Genomic DNA, 20,286 nt, shown 5'->3' on the forward strand with positions numbered 1-20,286 from the left:
TCTTACTTGAAGCAAGAAATCGAGACATGAGAAGCGGGGCATGGATATCAGAAGCAGGTTCCCAAGTCCGATCTGCCGGACCATACCCTTTCCAGTCCACCAGAAACAGCCTAGTGCCCCTGAATACCTTGGAGTCCAGAATGACATTAACTTCGTACGCCTCAGAACCCTGAACCATAACAGGGGAAGGGCGAACAGGCAATCTAGTAGAGTCCACACAAGGCTTGAGTAATGATACGTGAAACATAGGATGTATTTTCCAAGACTAAGGCAACTCCAACCTGACCACCACGGGATTAATCAATGCCAGTACCAGAAATGGCCCCAAAAAGCGAGGCAATAGGCATTTATGAACCAGAATACGGAGGTTTTTAGCGGACAACCACACCTTTGAACCAATGGAATATTGAGGAGCCTCCTGGCAGTGTCAGTCAGCATAAGCTCTAGATCTTTCCTGGGCCTCTGTCAGGTGAACACCTTCTGCTTTATGCACAGCAGAGAGGTCCCGAAGGCAGGCATGAACAGCAGGGTTGGTGCTGTCTGGGACTACGTCCATGGGAATGGTCCGTGGATTTTGGCCGTACAAAGCATGAAAAGGTGTGGTACCAGTGGATGCATGGAGGGAGTTGTTGTAGACGAATTCAGCATGAACAAGAACCGAGAACCAAGTTTCCTGGTATTGAAGGGTCAGACAACGCAGATATTGTTCTAATGAAGCATTAAGAGGTTCAGTCTGACCATCAGTTTGGGGATGATTTGCACTAGAATAGCGGTCTTCAATACCAATAGAACTGGTAAGGTGTTTCCAAAAACGGGAGGTGAACTGCGTCCCCCGGTCTGATACTAGCACATCTGGAAGACCAAATGGGCAGAAGACGTTGTGTAGAAACAGGTTCGCCAAGGCAGGAGCGGTAGGTATTCCCTTACAAGGAATAAACAAACCTCATTTGGTAAAGTAATCAATGACCACCCATATGGTGTCATAACCCCTGACCGGAGGGAGTTCCACAATGAAATCCATTGAAATCATGGACCACGGACATTCAGGAATAGGAAGAGTGTTACGCTCACCTGACTCCCACAGAGGCGCCGGTCTGACCTGGGCTGCTGCGGCCTCCTCCAGCGTAATGCGTAGGGCCGAGGTGTGTCGTTTGTCTGGCCTGTAGGAGTACTCTTCTGTGAATGGAGAAAGGGGAATTAACCACCCGTAGAGTTGAGCGTAATTTCCCCCACCCCCGTTGTTCTCCCCACTGACCACCTCCGATGTCCCCTCCAAAGTCTCACCTTATGTTTTGAAAGGGTGAGCCCTCCATCCTGCTTCGAGCGCAGGGGCACGTGATGGACCAGTTGCTCCACTGGCCAAAGGAATTGGTGAGTTCCAGGGCTATACTGACTCTCCCAGCAAGATGCCGTAAGTATGCAGTTTGTAAGAGTTCAAATGCCTGACCATCACTCCTATCCAATCCCGTAATCTGTGGTCTTTTCCTTTATTCAGGTGCTGAGAGAAAACCAGAGTCGAGGAGTTATACCTCCGGCGGTAAAATCAGGTAAGTCTATGGCAGGAGGTGGCTCCCCTTGATTGTCCTTTTGATTCACCCTGTTGTGCTTTTGTTTCCCCTTAGAGGCTGGGGTACGGCGATGGTGCAGTGGGAGCTGCGCCGACCCGAGGTGAGGAATGGGTCCCCCGGTGGTAAATCAGGTAAGTCTTGGGTGGTAACCAGTATTCCTCCATATGTTCCCTTGGCTCACCTTATTGTCTTTATCTTCCCCCAGGTGCCGGAATGCAGCGGGAACATGCAGGAGGCTGCGGTGAGACGGGAAGATGCTGCGAGGAACGGAGAGTGCAGCACGGCGCTGCTGCTGGCGATGCGACGCGTTTAAAAATAAAGTCTTTCCTTTGGTTCGACGATGCGGTGGCTCTGGAATCAGGTAAGAAGCTGGTAAATGTCCTAGTTCTAACATTGGCTTCTGGGTCTGAGGGAGGTAGACCTTCCGGGGGATTGATGATTGCCTGTAAAAATAATGCTTTCTATGCTTTCAGGTTGCTATCAAATGAAACGCGAGGCATTTTGATAGTAAGGGTCGAGTGCAAGGACCGAAATATTGGCTCAAATTGGATTATAGTAAATCTGTATTGGAACTGTCGGGGACGGAGTCTACATGATTTCTTGCAAACATTATCAGATCTGCTAGTTAAGATACTACCTCTGTTCCCTATGGATGAAGTACTAGTAGCAGGAGACCTGAATTCACAGTGCCTAACGACAAAACATCAGGTCTTAGGAAAATCACTATATCAAACACCCAATGGATTAGCCTGGGTTAATTTCATGAAGGGGTGGGTCTTATGGATGCTTAATGGAAATATTAGGGGTGACATCCTGAGTATTCCTACTTGGCATAGGGGTACAGCCTTCTCTACAATTTATTATTTTTTTGTCTCCAGGAAAATATTTGAAAACTGTGTGATGTTAATTGTGGAAGAAGGGAACACTGATGACCATGCAATGATCAAATTATCAGTAGATGTCAATCATTCCACAAGTGTTTCATTATATTCGTGCACATTTTCTGTGAATATGTCTGGTAACTGTATTAGGAAACTCAATAGGGGGGGTAAAAATCTGACCAGCAGACTTCAAGATATGGCTATTAATCTGTCTGAGGAACAACTGTCTGATTTTTGTAAACCTGCTAGTTTCCATCTGCTGCTGTTAGATTTGGATCCTCAGAAATCTAATACTCAAAAATGCAAGTTGCTGCATAAACATGCCTTTAATGTTCAGGTTTTGGAACAAAAGAAGATCATAACACACCAAAGAGCAGACTTAAAAAAGCAAAACTCGATAGAAATGCCTATGAGACAGCTCTTAGCCTCATTAAAAATCAAGATAGAAACTGGAAACGGTCATTCAGGTCGTCCATCCTGCAGCATGATGGAGAACTTATGCTCAGGTCCTTAAACCAGAGAAATTCAAGAAATGTCTGTGCTATAGTGGGAGCAAAACAAGGCTTACTAATGTGCAATCAAGACGCTATTGTACAAGAACAGACCTGGGTTGACCACTTCTCTCAGGTATATGGGCCTTTAGGGGCTCCTACCCAAGAGAGAATCGAAATTGTTCAATGGTCTCTAGCGCATACCAGTGCTGATATAGAACTATTAATAAAGAATTCCTCCTCCTCTAGAGCAGCGGGCCCGAATGGTCTTAGTAATTAGACCATAAAAATGAACTCATTGTTGTGGGCCCATGTACTTAAACTATTATTTGACAAAATAATTATGTCAAAAGAACTCCCAGAATCGCGGAAAAACTCAATCACGATCCCGATGTTTTAAAAAGGAGATAGACTTTTAGCTGGGAATTATCGACCAATCTTGCTATTGGATGCTGACAGCAAAATTTTGGTCGGATTAATCCTAAGGGAGTTGGAGGAACGGGCTAAATCTAATGGAATAATACCAAAACAGCAAACTGACTTTAGAAAGGGACTAGCCACCTCTCTCAATAGTCTGGTTCTCAGTTGTTTAAATGGGGTTTCGGGAACCAAAGGTGGCGTGCCTCTCTTCTGGGCTTAGATTGACCTCTCTCAAGCCTTTGACACTGTTAATAGGGGTCTCTTGTGGAAGAAATTGTCTGCATGGGGGTCCCCCTGATCTACTCTCTATCTTGATTGAATTGCATCAAAATACTAAAATGAGAGTCAGACTTTCCAGAGCGGGACAATTATCGAGACCCATACGGGTGGAAAGAGAGGTTTGTCAGGGTTGCCTGTTTATCCTTTTTATGGCTGACCTTGGCCAACATTTAAGGGAGAGTGGTCTTGTATCTCCGAGGATCGGCTCAACTAAAATCAGCTGGTTGGCTTATGCTGATGACCTGGTGGTACTGGATCACTCTCAGGTGGGACTCCAGAGGTTGCCGTCGGTCTTGGAAACCTATGCCCGAAGCAATGATCTCAGAATGAATCCAAATAAATCCAGGGTCCTGATTTTTAAGAATCCAAGCAAAAGAACCGAGAATTATTCTTGGGAACTGGATCACCAACCTATAGAGGTTGTCTCTGAGCTTACCTATTTGGGATCAATAATTAAGACATACCCAACCAAAATCCATCTATTGGAAACTATTTTTTTTTTTTAAAACCTTTCTTTTTTTCAGCTTGATGACACAGACCAGTACAGGCAGAGGCCCAACCGGGGCAAGCCTTGACAAATTACACTACATACCAGTAGGTCAAACATTGGTCTTTAGCTTCACAAGTATAAGCATGACAAGTACAGCTCGACAACAGAGACCTAACTAACAAGAGTTTAAGCCCTAGCTGATATGGAGGAGCAGGAAGCCAGAGATGTGGCATCCGAGTCTGTGTCGGAGGGCGCCATGTAGGAGCGAAACTTCAGCCAGATGTTCCTGGGCTTTGAGTGTGTTGGCTGCTGATTAGACCAGCATTGTAAGATGCAACGGACAGCCAGCAGCATGCAAAGGCCAGCCATCTTCTTGAAATTGCGGCCCAGGCCCGGGAAGTCATGAAAGAGACCCAGCAAGGAGGACGGGGAGATTGTATGGTCCAGAATGGAAGATAAGGTAGTAAATACTGACTCCTAGTACTGCGATAGTTTGGGACAGGACCAGAGCATATGCATGTATGAAGCATTGTCAGTACCACATCTGGGACATCTGGGGGAATGGTCTCTCGACATATAGTGTAATTGGATCGGGGTAAGATGGTACCTACGTAGGACCTTGAGTTGGATCAGTTTGAAACGAGAATTGAAGGACACACTGTATGCGTGCGCACATGCGCTTCCAGCATTCGTTGGACATTTCCATCTCCAAGTACCCTGCCCATTTGCGTTTCAATTTGTCGAAGGTGGGGGTCGTTCTAGCTTGTATCAGGGCGTATAGTCTGGACACCTTCCTCTAAAGGAGTTGCAGTTGCATAATTCTGCCACAATTGGATCGATCGTTGGGGGGTATCGTTGGGAAATTGGGGTATCTAACTTTAAGGGCTTTCCGGAGAGATGAGTATTGGAGCCACGCAGGTGGCTTCTGTCTGAGGGCAGGCGGTAGGTCTGGCTATTCGATGAAATTGCCATTTTCTAAGGAGTCGCGGATCACCTCGAAGCCCGATGCAGCCCACCGGTGTATGATAGATAACGGTAGGTATGAGACCCAAGGGAGGAAGTTCCATAAAGGCAAATCGCCATGGAATGGGTTGGGCGTGTCTAATAGTTTCCAGGCCTTAGAGAGGGCAAGGGAAGTACTAACAACAGGGTCTAGTGACTCTGGCATAGCCGACACAGGGGCGAGAATAAAGGAGCGGATGTCCAGGTCAATGACCGCCATCCTCTCCAGCCTAACATGAGGGGGGTCCTGTGTGTTAAATCAGAAGGAGGCAAACTGAGCCTGCGCCACTAGCCAGTATTTCAGAAAATCAGGGGCGATGAATCCTCCACCCTCCATAGGGGTGGTCAAGGTAGCCAGTTAATCGAACTGCCCCAGAGTGCCATAGGAAGGCATTAATGGTACGAGTTAGTGCTTGAAAGAAGACGTCTCCTGGCCATAGGGGCAGGTTAATGAACTTATATAACAGTTGTGGGAGTACGACCATCTTTAGGATCCCGATCTGACCGGCCAGGGAAATTGGGAGTCCTGTCCAACCTGAGAGCTTTTCAGTGAGCTTCAAAAGGTATGTCTGGTAGTTCTCCACAAATGATGTCTGGGGTGAACGAGTGACTTCTATACAGAGGTAAGTGAATTTTGACTGGGACCAAGTGAACCCCAGAAGGTCAGGAGGGGGGCGTGTGCTTTCTGTAAGTTGGAACAGGGTAGATTTGGAACAGTTCAGCTTGAGCCCAGAGATGCGCCCAAAAAGGACAACGTCCTCAAGAATAGGGGCAAGGTTGGTAGAAGGGGAGCGAATATAGAGCAGAGCATCGTCGGCGTATAAGGAAATGATGTCCGCTTCACCCGCCGTTCGGAGCCCTCTGCACGCATGGCATTGGCGCATCCTGTCAGCGAAAGGCTCCATGACTATAGTGAAAATTAAGGGAGAGAAGGGGCAGCCTTGTCTTGTGCCTATGGCAACTCGAAATTGAGAGGAACATCTGTTCTTGGTACGGACCCTGGCCACGGGATTGGAGTAGAGTAAACGAACCCAAGAGCGGAACCTGGGTCCAAATTTGCATTTTTCGAGGACCCGCCAAAGGTACTTCCAAGACACGGAGTCGAAGGCCTTCTGCATGTCTAGTGTGGCAGCTACCGCTTGAACGTGAGGGCCTATTCTACTGATATTAAACAAGCGTCTCAAGTTCATAGAGGTGGATCGACCTGGGATAAACCCTTCTTGATCGGGATGGATGATATGTGGCATAAAGGGGGCTAAGCGTAAGGCTAGCAGTTTGGTGAAGATTTTGACATCACAGTTGATTAATGACAACGGACGATAGGAGCCACATTGGGTAGGAGATTTGCCAGGCTTGAGAAGGACTGTTATTATAGCCTCCCGGAGCGAAGGAGGGAACACGCCTACTTCGCAGGCCTCGTCCCATAAGGCCATCAGGCGGGGAATTAGGAGTGGCTTGAAGCGCTTATAAAATTCTACTGGGAGGCCGTCCGAGCCAGGAGACTTGCCAGATGACAGCGAGTCAATAGCCTCTGAGAATTCCTCCGTGGTGAAGGGACCCTCGAGAGTGATATTGGTCTCGTAGGAGAGGACCGAGAGAGGGAGGCTATCTAGGAAGGCATCAATTTCAGCTACAGGGGTATTCTCATCTTCCGAGTAGAGGGCTTCATAGAACGCCAGAAACTCGGCTTTGACATCTCGTGGAAGTGTGGCCAGGGTGCCGTCAGCTTTTTCGATAGCCGGGATGTTAGGGGAACCAAATTCGCACCGGATGAGTCTCGCTAATATTCAGCCAGGTCTCTCGCGATCCCCATATTTTCTAGCGAGCTGGGGGCTGTCAAGGAATTTCAGTTCACGGTCCGTATAGGACCGAAACACGTCTAGTTCCGCACCCAGGGATGCTAGTGCCTTGAGAGATTGCTGAAGAGAGTATTGAGATTCAAGGGATGCAAGGGCTGCCTCTCTTTTCCGGATATCCCCTCGGATCGCTCTCGGATACCGCTTTCCTTCGACATAGCAACGCCTATAATGTAAACTTTAAATGTTTCCCAGAGGGTGGACTGCGTCGGGACCGAGTTAGAGTTAATCTTGAAAAAGTCTTTGATGGCGGTCTCTATTTCTGAGGTGAAGGCTGTGTCGAGAAGGGAGTACGGTTTCAATATCCACCCCTGAACTCTTTTGTAGTCTGGGCCCCAGCAGAGAGAGATAGTCACAGGAGAATGATCAGATAGGGTTCTGGGAAGGATTGATTGGTGTGAGACATTTCTAATCAGTATATCCGATATCAACCATCTGTCGATCCTAGAGTGCGAGTCATGTACTGAAGAATAGAAGGAGTATGTTCTGGACTCGGGGAGTAACAGTCGCCAAGCATCTACGATGGCAAGTCGGGGTAAGGATGTCAGAATGGTATAGTCTGCTCTAGAAAGTTGGTGAGGTCTGGAGCCCGACCTGTCAAGGTCTACGTCCAGTATAGTGTTAAAGTCACCACCCCAAAGTAGCGGCACCATGGGGAAGCTGGCTAGGAGGGAAGCTAATTGCAGATAGAATTCGGGGGCATCCACATTGGGGCCATAAGTATTCAATAACACCAGTTCCTTATTTTGTAGATCACCATGGAGCAAAACATATCTACCCAAAGGGTCCATCTGTGAGAATTTACAGTTAAATTTAAGGTTCTTATGGATCAGGGTCATCACCTCCCGACACTGGGTAGAAACTATCTTTGGGAACCCCACCCTTTGGCAAATTTTTCACAGCTTTCAGCACATGCATGCGTTTCTTGCAGAAATAGGATTTTTGCCCGATGGCGCTCCGCTTGCAGTTGCAACTGCTGCATTTTCTTATAATTACCCAGCCCCCGAACATTCCAGCTCATGAACATAACATTATTATCACCATTTGAAGTGGGAGTACTGGAGGTATAGCAATCCAGGGCCTACTGCCCAGAATATGTGCGCAAGACACTGTTTGGAGTTTGACCAAACAATCATTACCCTGCGCTCCGCCCTCTCTGTGAACATCAAGCCTTTTTTAACATAACACCCGACCCCACCCACCCCCACCCGCATCCCTCCCCCAATCAGAGGAATGACAACCCCATAACCAAATAACCAAATCCAAACCAATGGCATCAACACCTGGGGGCCTGTGTGCCGGCCTGGCGGCGACGCTCCAAACCGGAGGCAAGGCGAGGATAAAGCTATGCATTGGAAATTTTAACCTAAAGATTAATTAGGAACGAATGACGAGGAGATCAGGACATCCTAAAGCAGGAGTAAACAGAACAAATGTAACTGGCGGATGGCTCTCCTACCCTAATAGGTCAGGGTATACCCTTCCCACTAGGCGACTAAACATGTGACAGACGACAACAGAGTGATAGAGTCCATAAACAGTTAACCAGGGAAGTGCTTGTCTATGAATTTGGAGGTTTCCTCAGGGATTGTGAAGAAAAAGACCTGGTTAGAGTGTTCAATTCGGAGCTTGGCAGGGTATAACATGGAGTATTTAACCTGCAGGTCACGTAGCCATTTTTTGACTGCCATGAAGGTTTTACGTTCCTGCTGAATCGCAACGGAGAAATCCGGGTATAGGTGGATCCGAGCGGACCCCAAAAGAAGCTCCCCATTGGCACTCGCAGCCCTAAGGATGGCGTCACGGTCTCGAAAGGTCAGGACCCTGTCTATGATGGGGCGGGGAGGTGCAACTGGTCTGGGTTTAGCTGTTAAGGCGCGATGGGCTCTTTCTATCACAAATTGTGACGAGAGTCTGGGAGAGTCGAGCAGAGTAAGTAGGGTGCGCTCCAAGTAGTCTTCCATGGGTTCTTTGATAATGTCCTCGGGGACCCAAATTATACGAAGGTTATTGCGCCTGGAGCGCGATTCTAGATCCTCATTCTTTTTAGCCACCTCAAGCACTCGTCTGGACAGTGAAGAGACCTCCACCCGGAGAGTGCCCAAGTCGTCCTCAGTGACACCAACCCTCGTCTCAATTTCAGTCACTCGGTCGTCGGTTTTCTCAATGTGTGCTTTAATAGAGGATATAGAGCCATTCATATCGTCCAACTTGGAGTGCAGGGTAGTGAATCCTTCACGAATGTACTCCAACATTTTCTGAGAGTCTATGGAGTCGAGGTGGTGGGTGCGGGTTCCGGTTCCTCCTCCGCCTGCCTGGACGGTGTTTTAGCAAACATATTGATGGAGCTCTGTTTTTTCCCACCTCCTGAACCCTTAGTCATGACGGAAGTGGGGTCTGAAGGGTCTTGGCTCTTCAGCAAGGCGTGGGCGCCCACGGGACGCAGCGACAGGACTTACAGACAGGGTAAGTTGCTAGAGCATAAAACAGGCATGCAAATGGACGCGGGAACCAAAGGTGGGAGTGCGCGGGAGCAGGAAAGCCAGAGCAAGGGTGATATTGCTTCGATCTCAGGGCCCCGCGGGCTCGGGCATACCAACAAGGCGTCCCACTATGGCATAAGGTGAATCACAACAGGGTAGAGACAGTAGTTGACCCAGAGAACGGGGGCTGACCCAAAGACAGATAGTGTTCTCCAGACGACCAACACGTGGGGAACACCAACAAGAGTCCTACGGGGCGCTGGAGAAATGGGCGGTATGTACCATTCCAATTATGGACTTACTGTGCAGTCCACCCTACCGCTGCACCTGGGTGGTCAGGCGGTCCAGCACTCTCCTCCGTCCTCACCCAGAGCCCCCCATGTCAGAGCCACCGCTTAGGGACCGGCCACCACCATGATATAGTAGATCGGGCTGAAGCCTGATCAGAGGTCGAAATCTGCCCGGGTGTGCCGTGCCACCCCCATGTATCCGGAGTGAGAAGATGGCCACCACCGGCCCCGCCGCTTGAGGCCATGCCGTAGTGCCCCTGTAGTGTGGGCCAATACCTAGAGTGGCCCCCAGGGGAGGCCCCGGTCCGGCCTCGGCAGATTCACCAGGTATTGCTTGATGGGGGCCCAGGGTGGTCGCTGCCGGGAGGACACGTGGGAACGTGCAATGGTTGCTCCAGAGAGCAAATGCAGGCTGTCAAGGATCTCTGTGTCCCCTGGAGGGGGAGGAGAGGGAGGGCCAATTCGGGTAAAGAAGTTAGTGCTGGCGCCCAGCCAGAGTTCCGTATCCCGCTCACGTGGAGCACAGGGGAAAGGTCCCGCTCCGGCGACGGCCCCCTCCGGTGTCAGCACACTCGCCCGATGCAAGGCCCAGCAGGAGTCGGATCAGCCCACGCAGCGTCCAGGAAAGTTGTGGGGCCCAGGAAGGACACCCAGGCTGCGCCCGCCACGGCCCTCCAGAAGGGAGTCCCTTCTTACCGCACCCCAGGGGCTCGGGCGCAAGTCGCGTCAGAAGGAAAAAGACAGGCAAGCCGAGGCTCCTCCCCCCACACAGGCCACGCGTACCCAGCCTCTGCGGCAGTGTTCGTGGAAGTGGCAGCCGGCTCAGGCTGCCCAGAATCGAAGGTCTGTCTATGGTTGCAGAAAGCTGCAGAACGATGCAGGTCCGCCGCCCAAGTTCCAGGTGATGAATGCGCCGGGTGTTAATTGTCAGATCCTGCTGTCCTTTTAGCAAGTAGGGTCGAAAACAACGCTGAATTGTGTTGATATATCGCCTCTCGGTGCGGCGCTCTCTTCTAGGCAGCCATTTTCGCTCAGCGCAACAGCGCCCCCCCCCCCGGAATCTATTAGTTTAAACACCATTAAGTTGGGGGCTCAGATGAAAAGGATAAGAACTAAGTTCTGTAATTCTCAATACTACCTTTGGTGAAATTCTATCTAGGTAAGGTGGTCCCTGTCATTCTGTTCGGTATGGACACTAATCTTCTCTCGGCAGATGCAAATTGGGATACTATATAGTCAAAGCTTTGGAAAAAAACACTATCACTTACAAAATGTGTTCCTATTGTATCCCTTAGGTATGAATTGGGCCTTCCTCTCTAAGATCGTGGTTGGAGTAGAAATGGATCTCCCTATATAGGTCGTTATTGGATCCTTTATTTTGCCCCCCTTTTGGATCCGAGATCAAGGGATTATTTTGGGAGATTCAGACTCAACATACTACCCACTTTGGAAATTCCATCAGTCAGAGACTCAGCCTTATCTGATAATTGGAGTGATAAATGTGATGATATTGAACATCAAACGATAAAACATCTTTTGTCTAGGTGTTTGGGTACAAGGGATGTGAGAGTTCTTAGACTGAAAAGATTTGTTCATGATGTTAGATGGTTGGACACTGAGGAAATTTGGCTTGGACTATCATCTGGTAATTAAATAGTTCTGACCTCAGAAGTGGTCAGAGTTTTAAGAGATCTTAATTTGGACGGTTATTAAGAATTTAAATTTGATGATAGCTGCATATGTATGATTGATCTTTTCTTTTTTCTCTTACCGTTTTTTATGTTCTTAATTTCTAATGTGTACATTGTTCTAAATTATTTGTATTTGTCTCGGAATGCGTAAAAAGTAAAAAAAAATTAGCTAAAGCACAATAAATAAAAAATAAATAAAAAATGGTTGTTACAAATCAGCACTTGTGTAATACAAGACATTTGGGGAACAATAAATCTCACCTGAAGTGAGCTTTGATCACACAACTGAAGTCTACAGAGTTGAATTGTGGTCCACGGGTAACATTCAATCCGTTATGTACAGTTAACCTTATTTAACCTGTAACAAACTAGAGACTGCTCCAAATCATCTTTTGAAGTTCTACCAGTGAAGTTCTTTCTTTTCACTGCATATTTCTACTTCGTGCCTACCTACGACGACGATAATGTATTGTTTTTGATAGCTCTGTGTGGGTATTCTGTTTTTCCATGGGAATAATGTAGAATGCATACTGTTTTCAGATGCCCCATATTCACTCCCAATGGTTGCCCCTGGGTTACCTAACCTATGTTATCCTAGATGAAGGGTGAACATGGAGGGAAATTAACACTTGCTTAGAAAACACCCTGGGAATCGAAAAGGGTCCCAGGAGAGAAACCTTAGTGTCAACAATTTAAAATGGCTGTGACATCACACTCAGCCTTGGCATAGAGAATCGTAGAACGGTAAGATGCACAGTATCTAATGTAAGGAGCATTGTTCGTGCTGTGCTGTCCATACTATGAGCTGTTCAATGATCCTTCACAGGAAGGTACACCTACAAGATGCAGGAAAGAGCTAAGCAAAGCATGCCCCATTAAATATGAATTAAATCTAATTTAAACTAATTATTACTGTAGGCCCAAGTTCACCAGTAAGGCCAACTTTAGAGCACACCATTTTCCATCCCTGATATTCTGCATACTTTTTGCCAGCGCGCAGAGGAAGTATTATATTTCCCCTGCAGCGCTACGTGCCTTGAGGGCACAGGCAACCTGTCTGCTATTTCGAAGTCTTAGATCCCACATGAACTGAATTTGCTTAATCAAAAACCTTTTACAGCCCTGCACATTTGTTCACTCACAAAACCACAGACTGTGAGAGCAAGAGAGCAAATGAGGGCAAAGAACACGTACAAGGGTGCAGTAAAAAACAGCAGTAAAACGCGGAAAACTCTGTTACTGCCGGAGCACTGCACCGCTCTACTAGAGGTTTGGCGGTGAGGTGGAGGAAATACCTACAGCAAAATGCTGGAAGTAATTGCACCGCTTAGTGCCAAAAAACATCCAAATGGGTGGAATTACTGTCATTGGCAATTCCGCCAAAATTCCCAAGGAGTCCTATGGGCTCAACAAATGGGGACTAACACCACTTGTAATCCGGTGGTAAATCCACCAGACCAAGCAACGGAAACGGTAAATCCATTTGGTGATATTCTGGCGTATTTACCACCAGAATACTGATGAACTTGTAATGAGGCCCATTCTTCTGGGAGCATAGTGACTCCCAATAAAGGTACATAAGATGATCCATCCTTCCCACTGATCACTACACCTATATGATTATCATGTGAAATTTAAGTAAATCCATAACTGTGGTATAAATGGCATTTCCTGCTAATTACATCTTGTGGGGAAAAACAGTATTGAAACTTTTTATGAGATGTGATTAAGAGCTAAATGTATTTTCTGAAAATGTATGTAAACAATATTTTGAGAATGAAAATTCTGCAAAAAGAAGTTATTTCAATTGGCAGTACTTTTCTTACGGTACCTTGATTGAAGGCAATGTAGGTAATTTGCAGGCAAGTTCACCTTTTCCCCGTATGTTCCCATGATCTGTTAGGGGTATATTGGAGCATGTTGCTTCATCCTGTTTTATAAACTGTAGCATGAAAATAAGTGATATAAACATGAATACAAGCTTCCCAAAACACATTTGCGACATTACATTGCTTTTTTTCATCAATGAAATGGCATAGAAACATGTGCAAAAAATCAAATAAAATCTGGATAATATTAATTTTGTGAAAGCCAAAGAAAGTGAAAACAAAGATACCGGCAGCTCAAATGTTACTTACTGTGAGTTTGTCTTTGCCCCAGCCTACCGTTAACACTGGAGACAATATTCAAGCTAGGATTACACTATGCTTCAACTCTCTTCGCTTTTGCTGTTCACATCCATAAAGGGACATTCTTTCAGGTATGTACTCACCAAATCATACTCAATTATTCTTACTCTGTACTCACAATCATGAAGATAGAGGAGAGAAAGAATTATGATTACTTTTGTGTTTGTTGAAACTAAGGCCCTGATTTATAGAATTAATTGTGTGGAAAATCAGGACTGTGCAGGTCATTATGCACACAAAATCCTGTTTGTCGATTCATGGAATTGATTTAGCAGGACTTTTCCTGGCTTCACTGGGACTTTGCTCAGGCCCGGCATGTCCCTGTGAGCGGTCGGCACCTTGCGCGAGACACCCCGCAGAGACTTTGCCGGGCCTACGCAGAGACCCAAATAGGGGGCGGAACATGCAGAATGAGGACGAACAAGGGAAAATGTAGGCGTGTTGAGGGACGGTCCATGCTTAAGCAATCGCACGCCCCAGTCCACTGCAAAACCATCCGAATTCATGGATTTCAGCGCACAACCTTGCGTCGGTAAAAAGGCACACTCAAACCCTGTGATCCATCCGCCACAGGATAGTTGGCATGAAGTGGAACTTGCATATGAACCAATGTCTATAAAGCACACAATGCACACCAAACCAACGTCCATAACTACGATGAACCCAGTATTAGCAGGAGCTATCATCCACGGACACCGGAGGAGGAGGAGGAGGAAGAGGCCCAGGGATGGAATTTTGCACAACTGAAGGTGGTTATTCCCCAGAACACTGATCCCAAACTCAGAATAAATGGACACACTCCAGTAGGGAATGCGACCAGGAGAAAGATTGCAAGTTGAACAAAGTTTATATCAGGTAAAAGATGCATGTAGAGGACTCTGCTGCTCTGAGAGCGCTCGGCCAAATGATACATAAACAGTATGTTATAAAGAAAAAACATGTCATGACATACAGTGTGAGATAGCAACATTCATTGGTGGGCCCCTATGGCCCACTATGTAACATCATACAGTGCCAGACTCCAATTGGTTGCTGCAGCTTGGACGGTCTGTGGGCACGTGGGTCAGCTGGGATGCCATTGTTATAGCTAATCTAAACTACACAATAATGATTGGCATGGAAAGAGTAATGCAGGACATAAAACTTAAACCAGGTCGCCTATGTGCAAACGTATGCACTGCCTTTGTGGGGGGCGGGGTATGGTGGTCCTTCTTCCCAGATGCCTTATCTCGGGGTTTCGATCTGGGATTTATTCGCCTGGTGCCTCATGGTTCAAACAAATGGATTGATAGGTGTTAGCCCATGAAGAATATATGATCCCACAAGATTAGTTATATTGAGGGCAATCTAGAGTGGTCTGTGGGGCAGGGTCTCACCAACTGCTACATGAAAGGAGAATAGAGTGGCAAAAGGTTGTGCAGGCAATCATTTCTAAAGTGGGGGCAGAAGGAGCAGGAGCAGGTTTGTGGAGACGGATGTGTACACAAGTCAAGATTTGCCCTGGTCACACACAGGGCAGTGAGATCAGAGGAAGAGAAAAACACTGTTTCTGTTTGCAACAATTCGTGCCTGGGCTTCCGTGAGAAAAGGGCTGGCGTGGCGCACACAAGGGAGGCGGTGGTGGGGGGTGTCAGGGCTGGCTGAACGCGCGCGCTGGATGAAGGAGAGCAGGCTTCTTAGAGATCAATGTGCGGCCTAGTAAAAAGATGGAGTCTGAGGTGGCACAAAAGGGAGTCTGAGTGTATCGTCCCATGGCTTCCTTCCACTGTCGTCAGAGGAAAGACAAGGGGGACGTCTCCCTGTGATGGGATGAGCAAATAGACTTCTTTCAAGCGGAATGTCCTCCTTACCTTCCCCCCTTTCGTTACTCCTAAAGTAATGAATAACCTTGGTTGTTAGTGTGTCTAAGTTATTCTGCCTCCATTACTGCTTCATCCCAAGCTGGAGTTCCTTTTATTGGCATCCAAGCCCTGCACACAGATCTCAGGCTTTGGCCCCTTCTTGCATATTCATCGGGTGTACAGGTCATATAGATACACCCACCACCCCCCTCTAAATCTAACCACACCTCCTTATACCATTCTAACTCATAGGGCTCCTTAATAGTTGTATGCCACAAACTATCCACTCTGTCCCCTGTGTTGTACACTGCTGTCTTGCAGTATTTGGCTCCTGGTTGTCCCGTTTGTACTTGTACGTCTTTCACATCATGAGGGACCATTTGTCACCATCATCATTGCACTACTAGGCATGGATTTTGCACAGTATCGAACCCCTACCTGGCACACATAATAAATCAGCAGCAAAACTACTATGATGGGTACCAGTAGCTTCATTGCAGTCCCGAACCAGGATGTTAACCAGTCAAAAACTGTGTTGAACCAGTAACTTTGCAGCACACCACCTTCCTACTTCATTCTTTCTCCGAGGTTGTGTACTGCAGTTATAACGTGTGATAATGTCCCATTGTCTGCGTCTGCAGAAGGCACTAATGTGCAACATGCACTCCCGATTTTTCGGAAAACTCTGCCTTCCATTGCTGTGAGGTGGTCCAAGAAATAACGGTTTTGCATGGTCATCAACTGCAGGGCTCTGAGTTCCACCTTGATGATGTTGAACCCTTCTTCAGTGTCATTTGCTAACTGGATCAGCTCCCACCGCACAATTTGTAACCATTTGGCGTTTGTTCATGCCTGGATGCTTGGTATGAGTGATGCAAAAAATGTCTCTGCTGAATTGAAGAGCTTAAACTGGTCCGGTATCTGTGCCAAAAGTTCGGAAGAGTATTCAGAGATGTAATTTGATGTCCTTTCTTTGTGTGACACTCTGCCTTGTCGCTTATCCTCCGACAGCACATCGTATGTGGGGGTGGGGGGTTCTTCGGTTGTTGACTACAGTGCTGGAGGCATTCTGGCGGGCACCCTCTCCCCCTGGACATGACTCTGCAGAATCACCATCAGGGCCGAATGCAGCGTGGCCAGGGCACAAGTACCTCTTCATGATGGTGGGAGGTGCAAGTACGCCTGTTTGCCACATACCAAATAATTGTACATTAAAGCAGCTGTTCCTTTCTCCATGTCGGGGAGGATAAGTGTTTTGTTGCACTGTTTGTTTGACCTAATGAGTCCAAGACTCAGTTAGTTGGCCAGTTAAGCTGATGCTCTGGAATAGCCGATGTAAAATATTTGCCCATGCTTCCAGATTCATCTTCATCAGGACGCTACAGGTGCCATCTGTCCCTGGGGCTCTGGAGTATTTCCTTTTCCTAATGAAGTTAGTTATTGCCTTGATATTTTCAGTGGGTCTCCATTTAGCTCCTTGCCAAGGTCTCAGTCCTGGTTCTTCTTCATATTGTTCCAAGGTATATGAAATATTTCTATCCCAGGCTTCTTTGGGAGCACCTTCAACCCATGACTTTCTAAAATGTTAATTAATGAAACCCTGTATTTAGAATCTGAGTTTCTACTCAGCCCCCAAACTTCCTTTCATTCGGAAAGGTCTGTATCTATAGCTTGTTGAATATTGAGGCAGGTCCTGAAAAACAGTATACAAAACTAACCTGTATAGGATTTGTGAATAATCTCTACCAGAATCTACAACCTTCCAAGGCACAAAAAAATGAATTGAAATTGATTTATTTTTATTTCGGGGGGTTCCCCCCACAAGCACCCCATCCCCTAATCTTTTTTTAACTATTCCCGAACCCCGAACCCTATTATACACTTTCCCAAACCCCCTATATATTCTGATGATTTTGTACAGTAAAAAATACTTGTAAAAAAAATTATACCTGTCAATGAAAGAACGCTATACCGTGGATACAATCCTATTCCAGCAACCAGAGAACAACCAGAAAAGGACAGTGACTGGTGCGTCTTTCTCTTGACACAGTGGGACTAGCGCATACATGTACCCTTAAGACTTCCTGTCCTGATATCCCTGTCTCCTATCCCTAGGTAAATATGTATCCAAGAAGGTGAAGACACAGGACTTCCAAAAGCACCAACAGCAAGCAGTGGTTATTCCAGAAAATATATATAAAGATCCGAGAGAATATCTTTACACCGGGGGTGCATCGTTTGCCTTGTGTTGCACCCCTCTGGCCGGCTTCATTTTCAACCTGCCTGCTAATTGAGTCTCGATAAGCCGCCAAACTGGAAATCAGCACTGCTGCAACCATTCCAAGGGCTTTGACAGACACTTCTTGATGGTTTGGTGACAAGAACTGTCTAGATGTTTGAACGTGATTTGAAACCACAGAGAAGACCGGACACAAAATACCCAAGTATATCATTTGCTGTTCTCTCGCAACATTATGTGTTACTACTGACTTCTGCAATTGTATTCACTCTCTCCTCTTGCTTCTCCACTCTTTTTCACTGCCTACTTTCTGTTCTCTCCTCCTCTCCTTTCTCCCTTTCATATCTCCTCCCCTTACTTTCACCTATGCAGTTACTCTATCAGAATTGTCCTTGCACCTAGTATGATAGCAACTTTGTTTGCTCTCTTCTCCCTCCCCTTACTTGGTTCTCCCTGCCCCCCTGCAGCACTATCTGAAATGTCATCATGCCTAGTTACGATAGTCGCTTGTTTTGTTCCTCCCATCCCTTTCTGCACCCCTCTCCCTCGCCTTTTGTTTTTGTCCGACTCTACCAGAAATGTTGTCAGGCGTAGTATGATAGTCGGCCTGTTTGTTTCCATTTCCTTCCCACTCTCTCTCTCCCTTCCTTATCTATGTCTTAGCTCTTGCACTATCTGAAATGTCGCCAGGCCGAGTACGATAGTTAATTTCACATTCTTATTGTTCATGGCCTTGTAAAAATGTCACTGTATTTTTCCTTGTTACCTCCCTTGCCTTGAAGCGCTTTGAAACACATTGTGTATAGGAGCTATATAAATAAACTATCATATCATATCATATCTTGGATGCTTTCTTTAGAACAGGTCCACAGGTAGAACGGTAGCACCAGCATTCATTGGGACAAATGTACTGCTATATTCAAACTTGCATGAAATATGCAACCATAAATAACAGAGCAACAGACCTGAAATGCTGAGCCCTTACTTCAAATTAAGCCCAGACACCCTATTATAACTACTGGAAACAATTGATTTTACTTTTGAACATTTGGGGTTGAGCAAGTACCTTACAACAAAGACCTCAATGAAAGATCCTGAATTGTAGGAATTCGGAAAGCCTCGTCAATGGCTTATTGTTACAGGCTTGGGAGACCTATTTTCAGTTGGAAGTGGTCTCTTATTTCCTTTGTTTCTATGTTCCGTGCTTGTTCCGGTGGGAGGTGCGGCTTGATGCTGAGACGCAGGGACTCTGAGATCTGTTAGTCTAGTTTTCGCCGTGCTCTGTTTGCTCCATGTTGCTCTGTGTTTACTTCGTGTGAGCTATGCTGCGCTGGGACCGGAAGCAAGCTGAGGCAGTGGCGAGCGACCGACCAAGCTGCAGCTGTGTTGCTGAGCTGAGCTGAGCCACAGAGAGGGGGTGACCCGGTAAGGGCCGCGGTAAGGACCCTCTCGGGTCGCTCTGGTATGGCAGGAAAAAAAATATTTTTATTTTGAAACAAATATATATTTCACAAAGTTGAATCTGTGTGTTCCGTTCCATGGTCAGATATAGCAGGGTTTTCCTTGGCTTCCCGATTGATAGCCTCCCTATACTTGCCCTCCACATTGTTATAAAGCATTGTTTGTTTGGGGAACATGAGGGTTCTGGGTAGAGTTCTGGGTAGGCTTGGACCCTAACCTTCTGCTTTCCTTGGCGGCGCCCATAGAAAAGCCATTTGGAAATCTGCAAACGCAACCCTGGGAACTGCAGGCTTTTAAGCCTTTGACCCAAGGGTTAGTGCTGTTAAAGTGCAAAGAAAAATCTTTTTCCCTTATTTCAAGATCACTACGATTGGAAGCTACTTTAAAAATGTACAACCTGCCGAGTACAGTGAAACATGTTTAAAAAGAACAGAGGGTAGGCCCTCTAATGAACGGAGCATACAAGGTAAAACATTTTTTAAATGTTATAAAACAGGTGGTGGTGTTTTTCGTTCCCCGCCAAGTGTGTTTTGCTTTGACAATCAGGTGCCAACAATCTCAGGTTTTCTGGATTCAACTATGGACCCACAAGCCCTCTTAGGACAGGAGGTGGGAACCTCGATGCATGTGAATCAGCTTATTCGAGACTCACTTCATACTAATTCGGATTACACATTAAGGACGACCACGATGAAAATCTTAACTCGTTTCTCTTTAGGCACCGCATCTGCATCCGATTGCTCTTTAGCACAGTCTCCTAACCTTGACTTGAGAAATGGAATTCCTCAAATGCCTATAATCGTTATAGACCCATGTGATGAAGATCTGTTGGAGATAGAAATGCTAATTCCCCCAAATTCATCATATGAATTAAAGAAAATACCAGAAGAACAGGATCAAGATCTGGAGAGTGAGGCCCCCCCCAATTGATTTTGCTAAAGGAGGTGAATCCTCTCCAAGTAAGTACCCACAAGTGCAGGCCGAATCAAATACAACTTTGATCCCTCCAACAATTACCGCTCTGAATTTTGTTTTAAATTCCCTGGTGAAGGTTTTCGAAACCATCAAATTAGAGGTGCAGCAACACAATGGCATATTGCTAGAA

At 46.5% G+C, this 20,286-nt stretch overlaps 1 protein-coding gene across 6 annotated transcripts in view; it reads right to left on the reverse strand.

Moving 5' to 3' along the window:
• LOC138527632 (uncharacterized) overlaps nt 1-20,286 on the reverse strand; it is a 370,769-nt gene that overhangs the window by 193,517 nt on the left and 156,966 nt on the right. For all 6 annotated transcript variants that reach the window (XM_069638969.1, XM_069638970.1, XM_069638966.1 and 3 more), the window contains one exon: nt 13,283-13,393. In XM_069638969.1, the coding sequence (XP_069495070.1) occupies nt 13,283-13,393 (111 nt within the window). The remainder of the gene's footprint in view (nt 1-13,282; nt 13,394-20,286) is intronic.

This window comes from Ambystoma mexicanum, chromosome 14 (assembly GCF_040938575.1).
Source record: "Ambystoma mexicanum isolate Mex_15411 chromosome 14, UKY_AmexF1_1, whole genome shotgun sequence".
Taxonomy (NCBI): Eukaryota; Metazoa; Chordata; class Amphibia; order Caudata; family Ambystomatidae; genus Ambystoma; species Ambystoma mexicanum.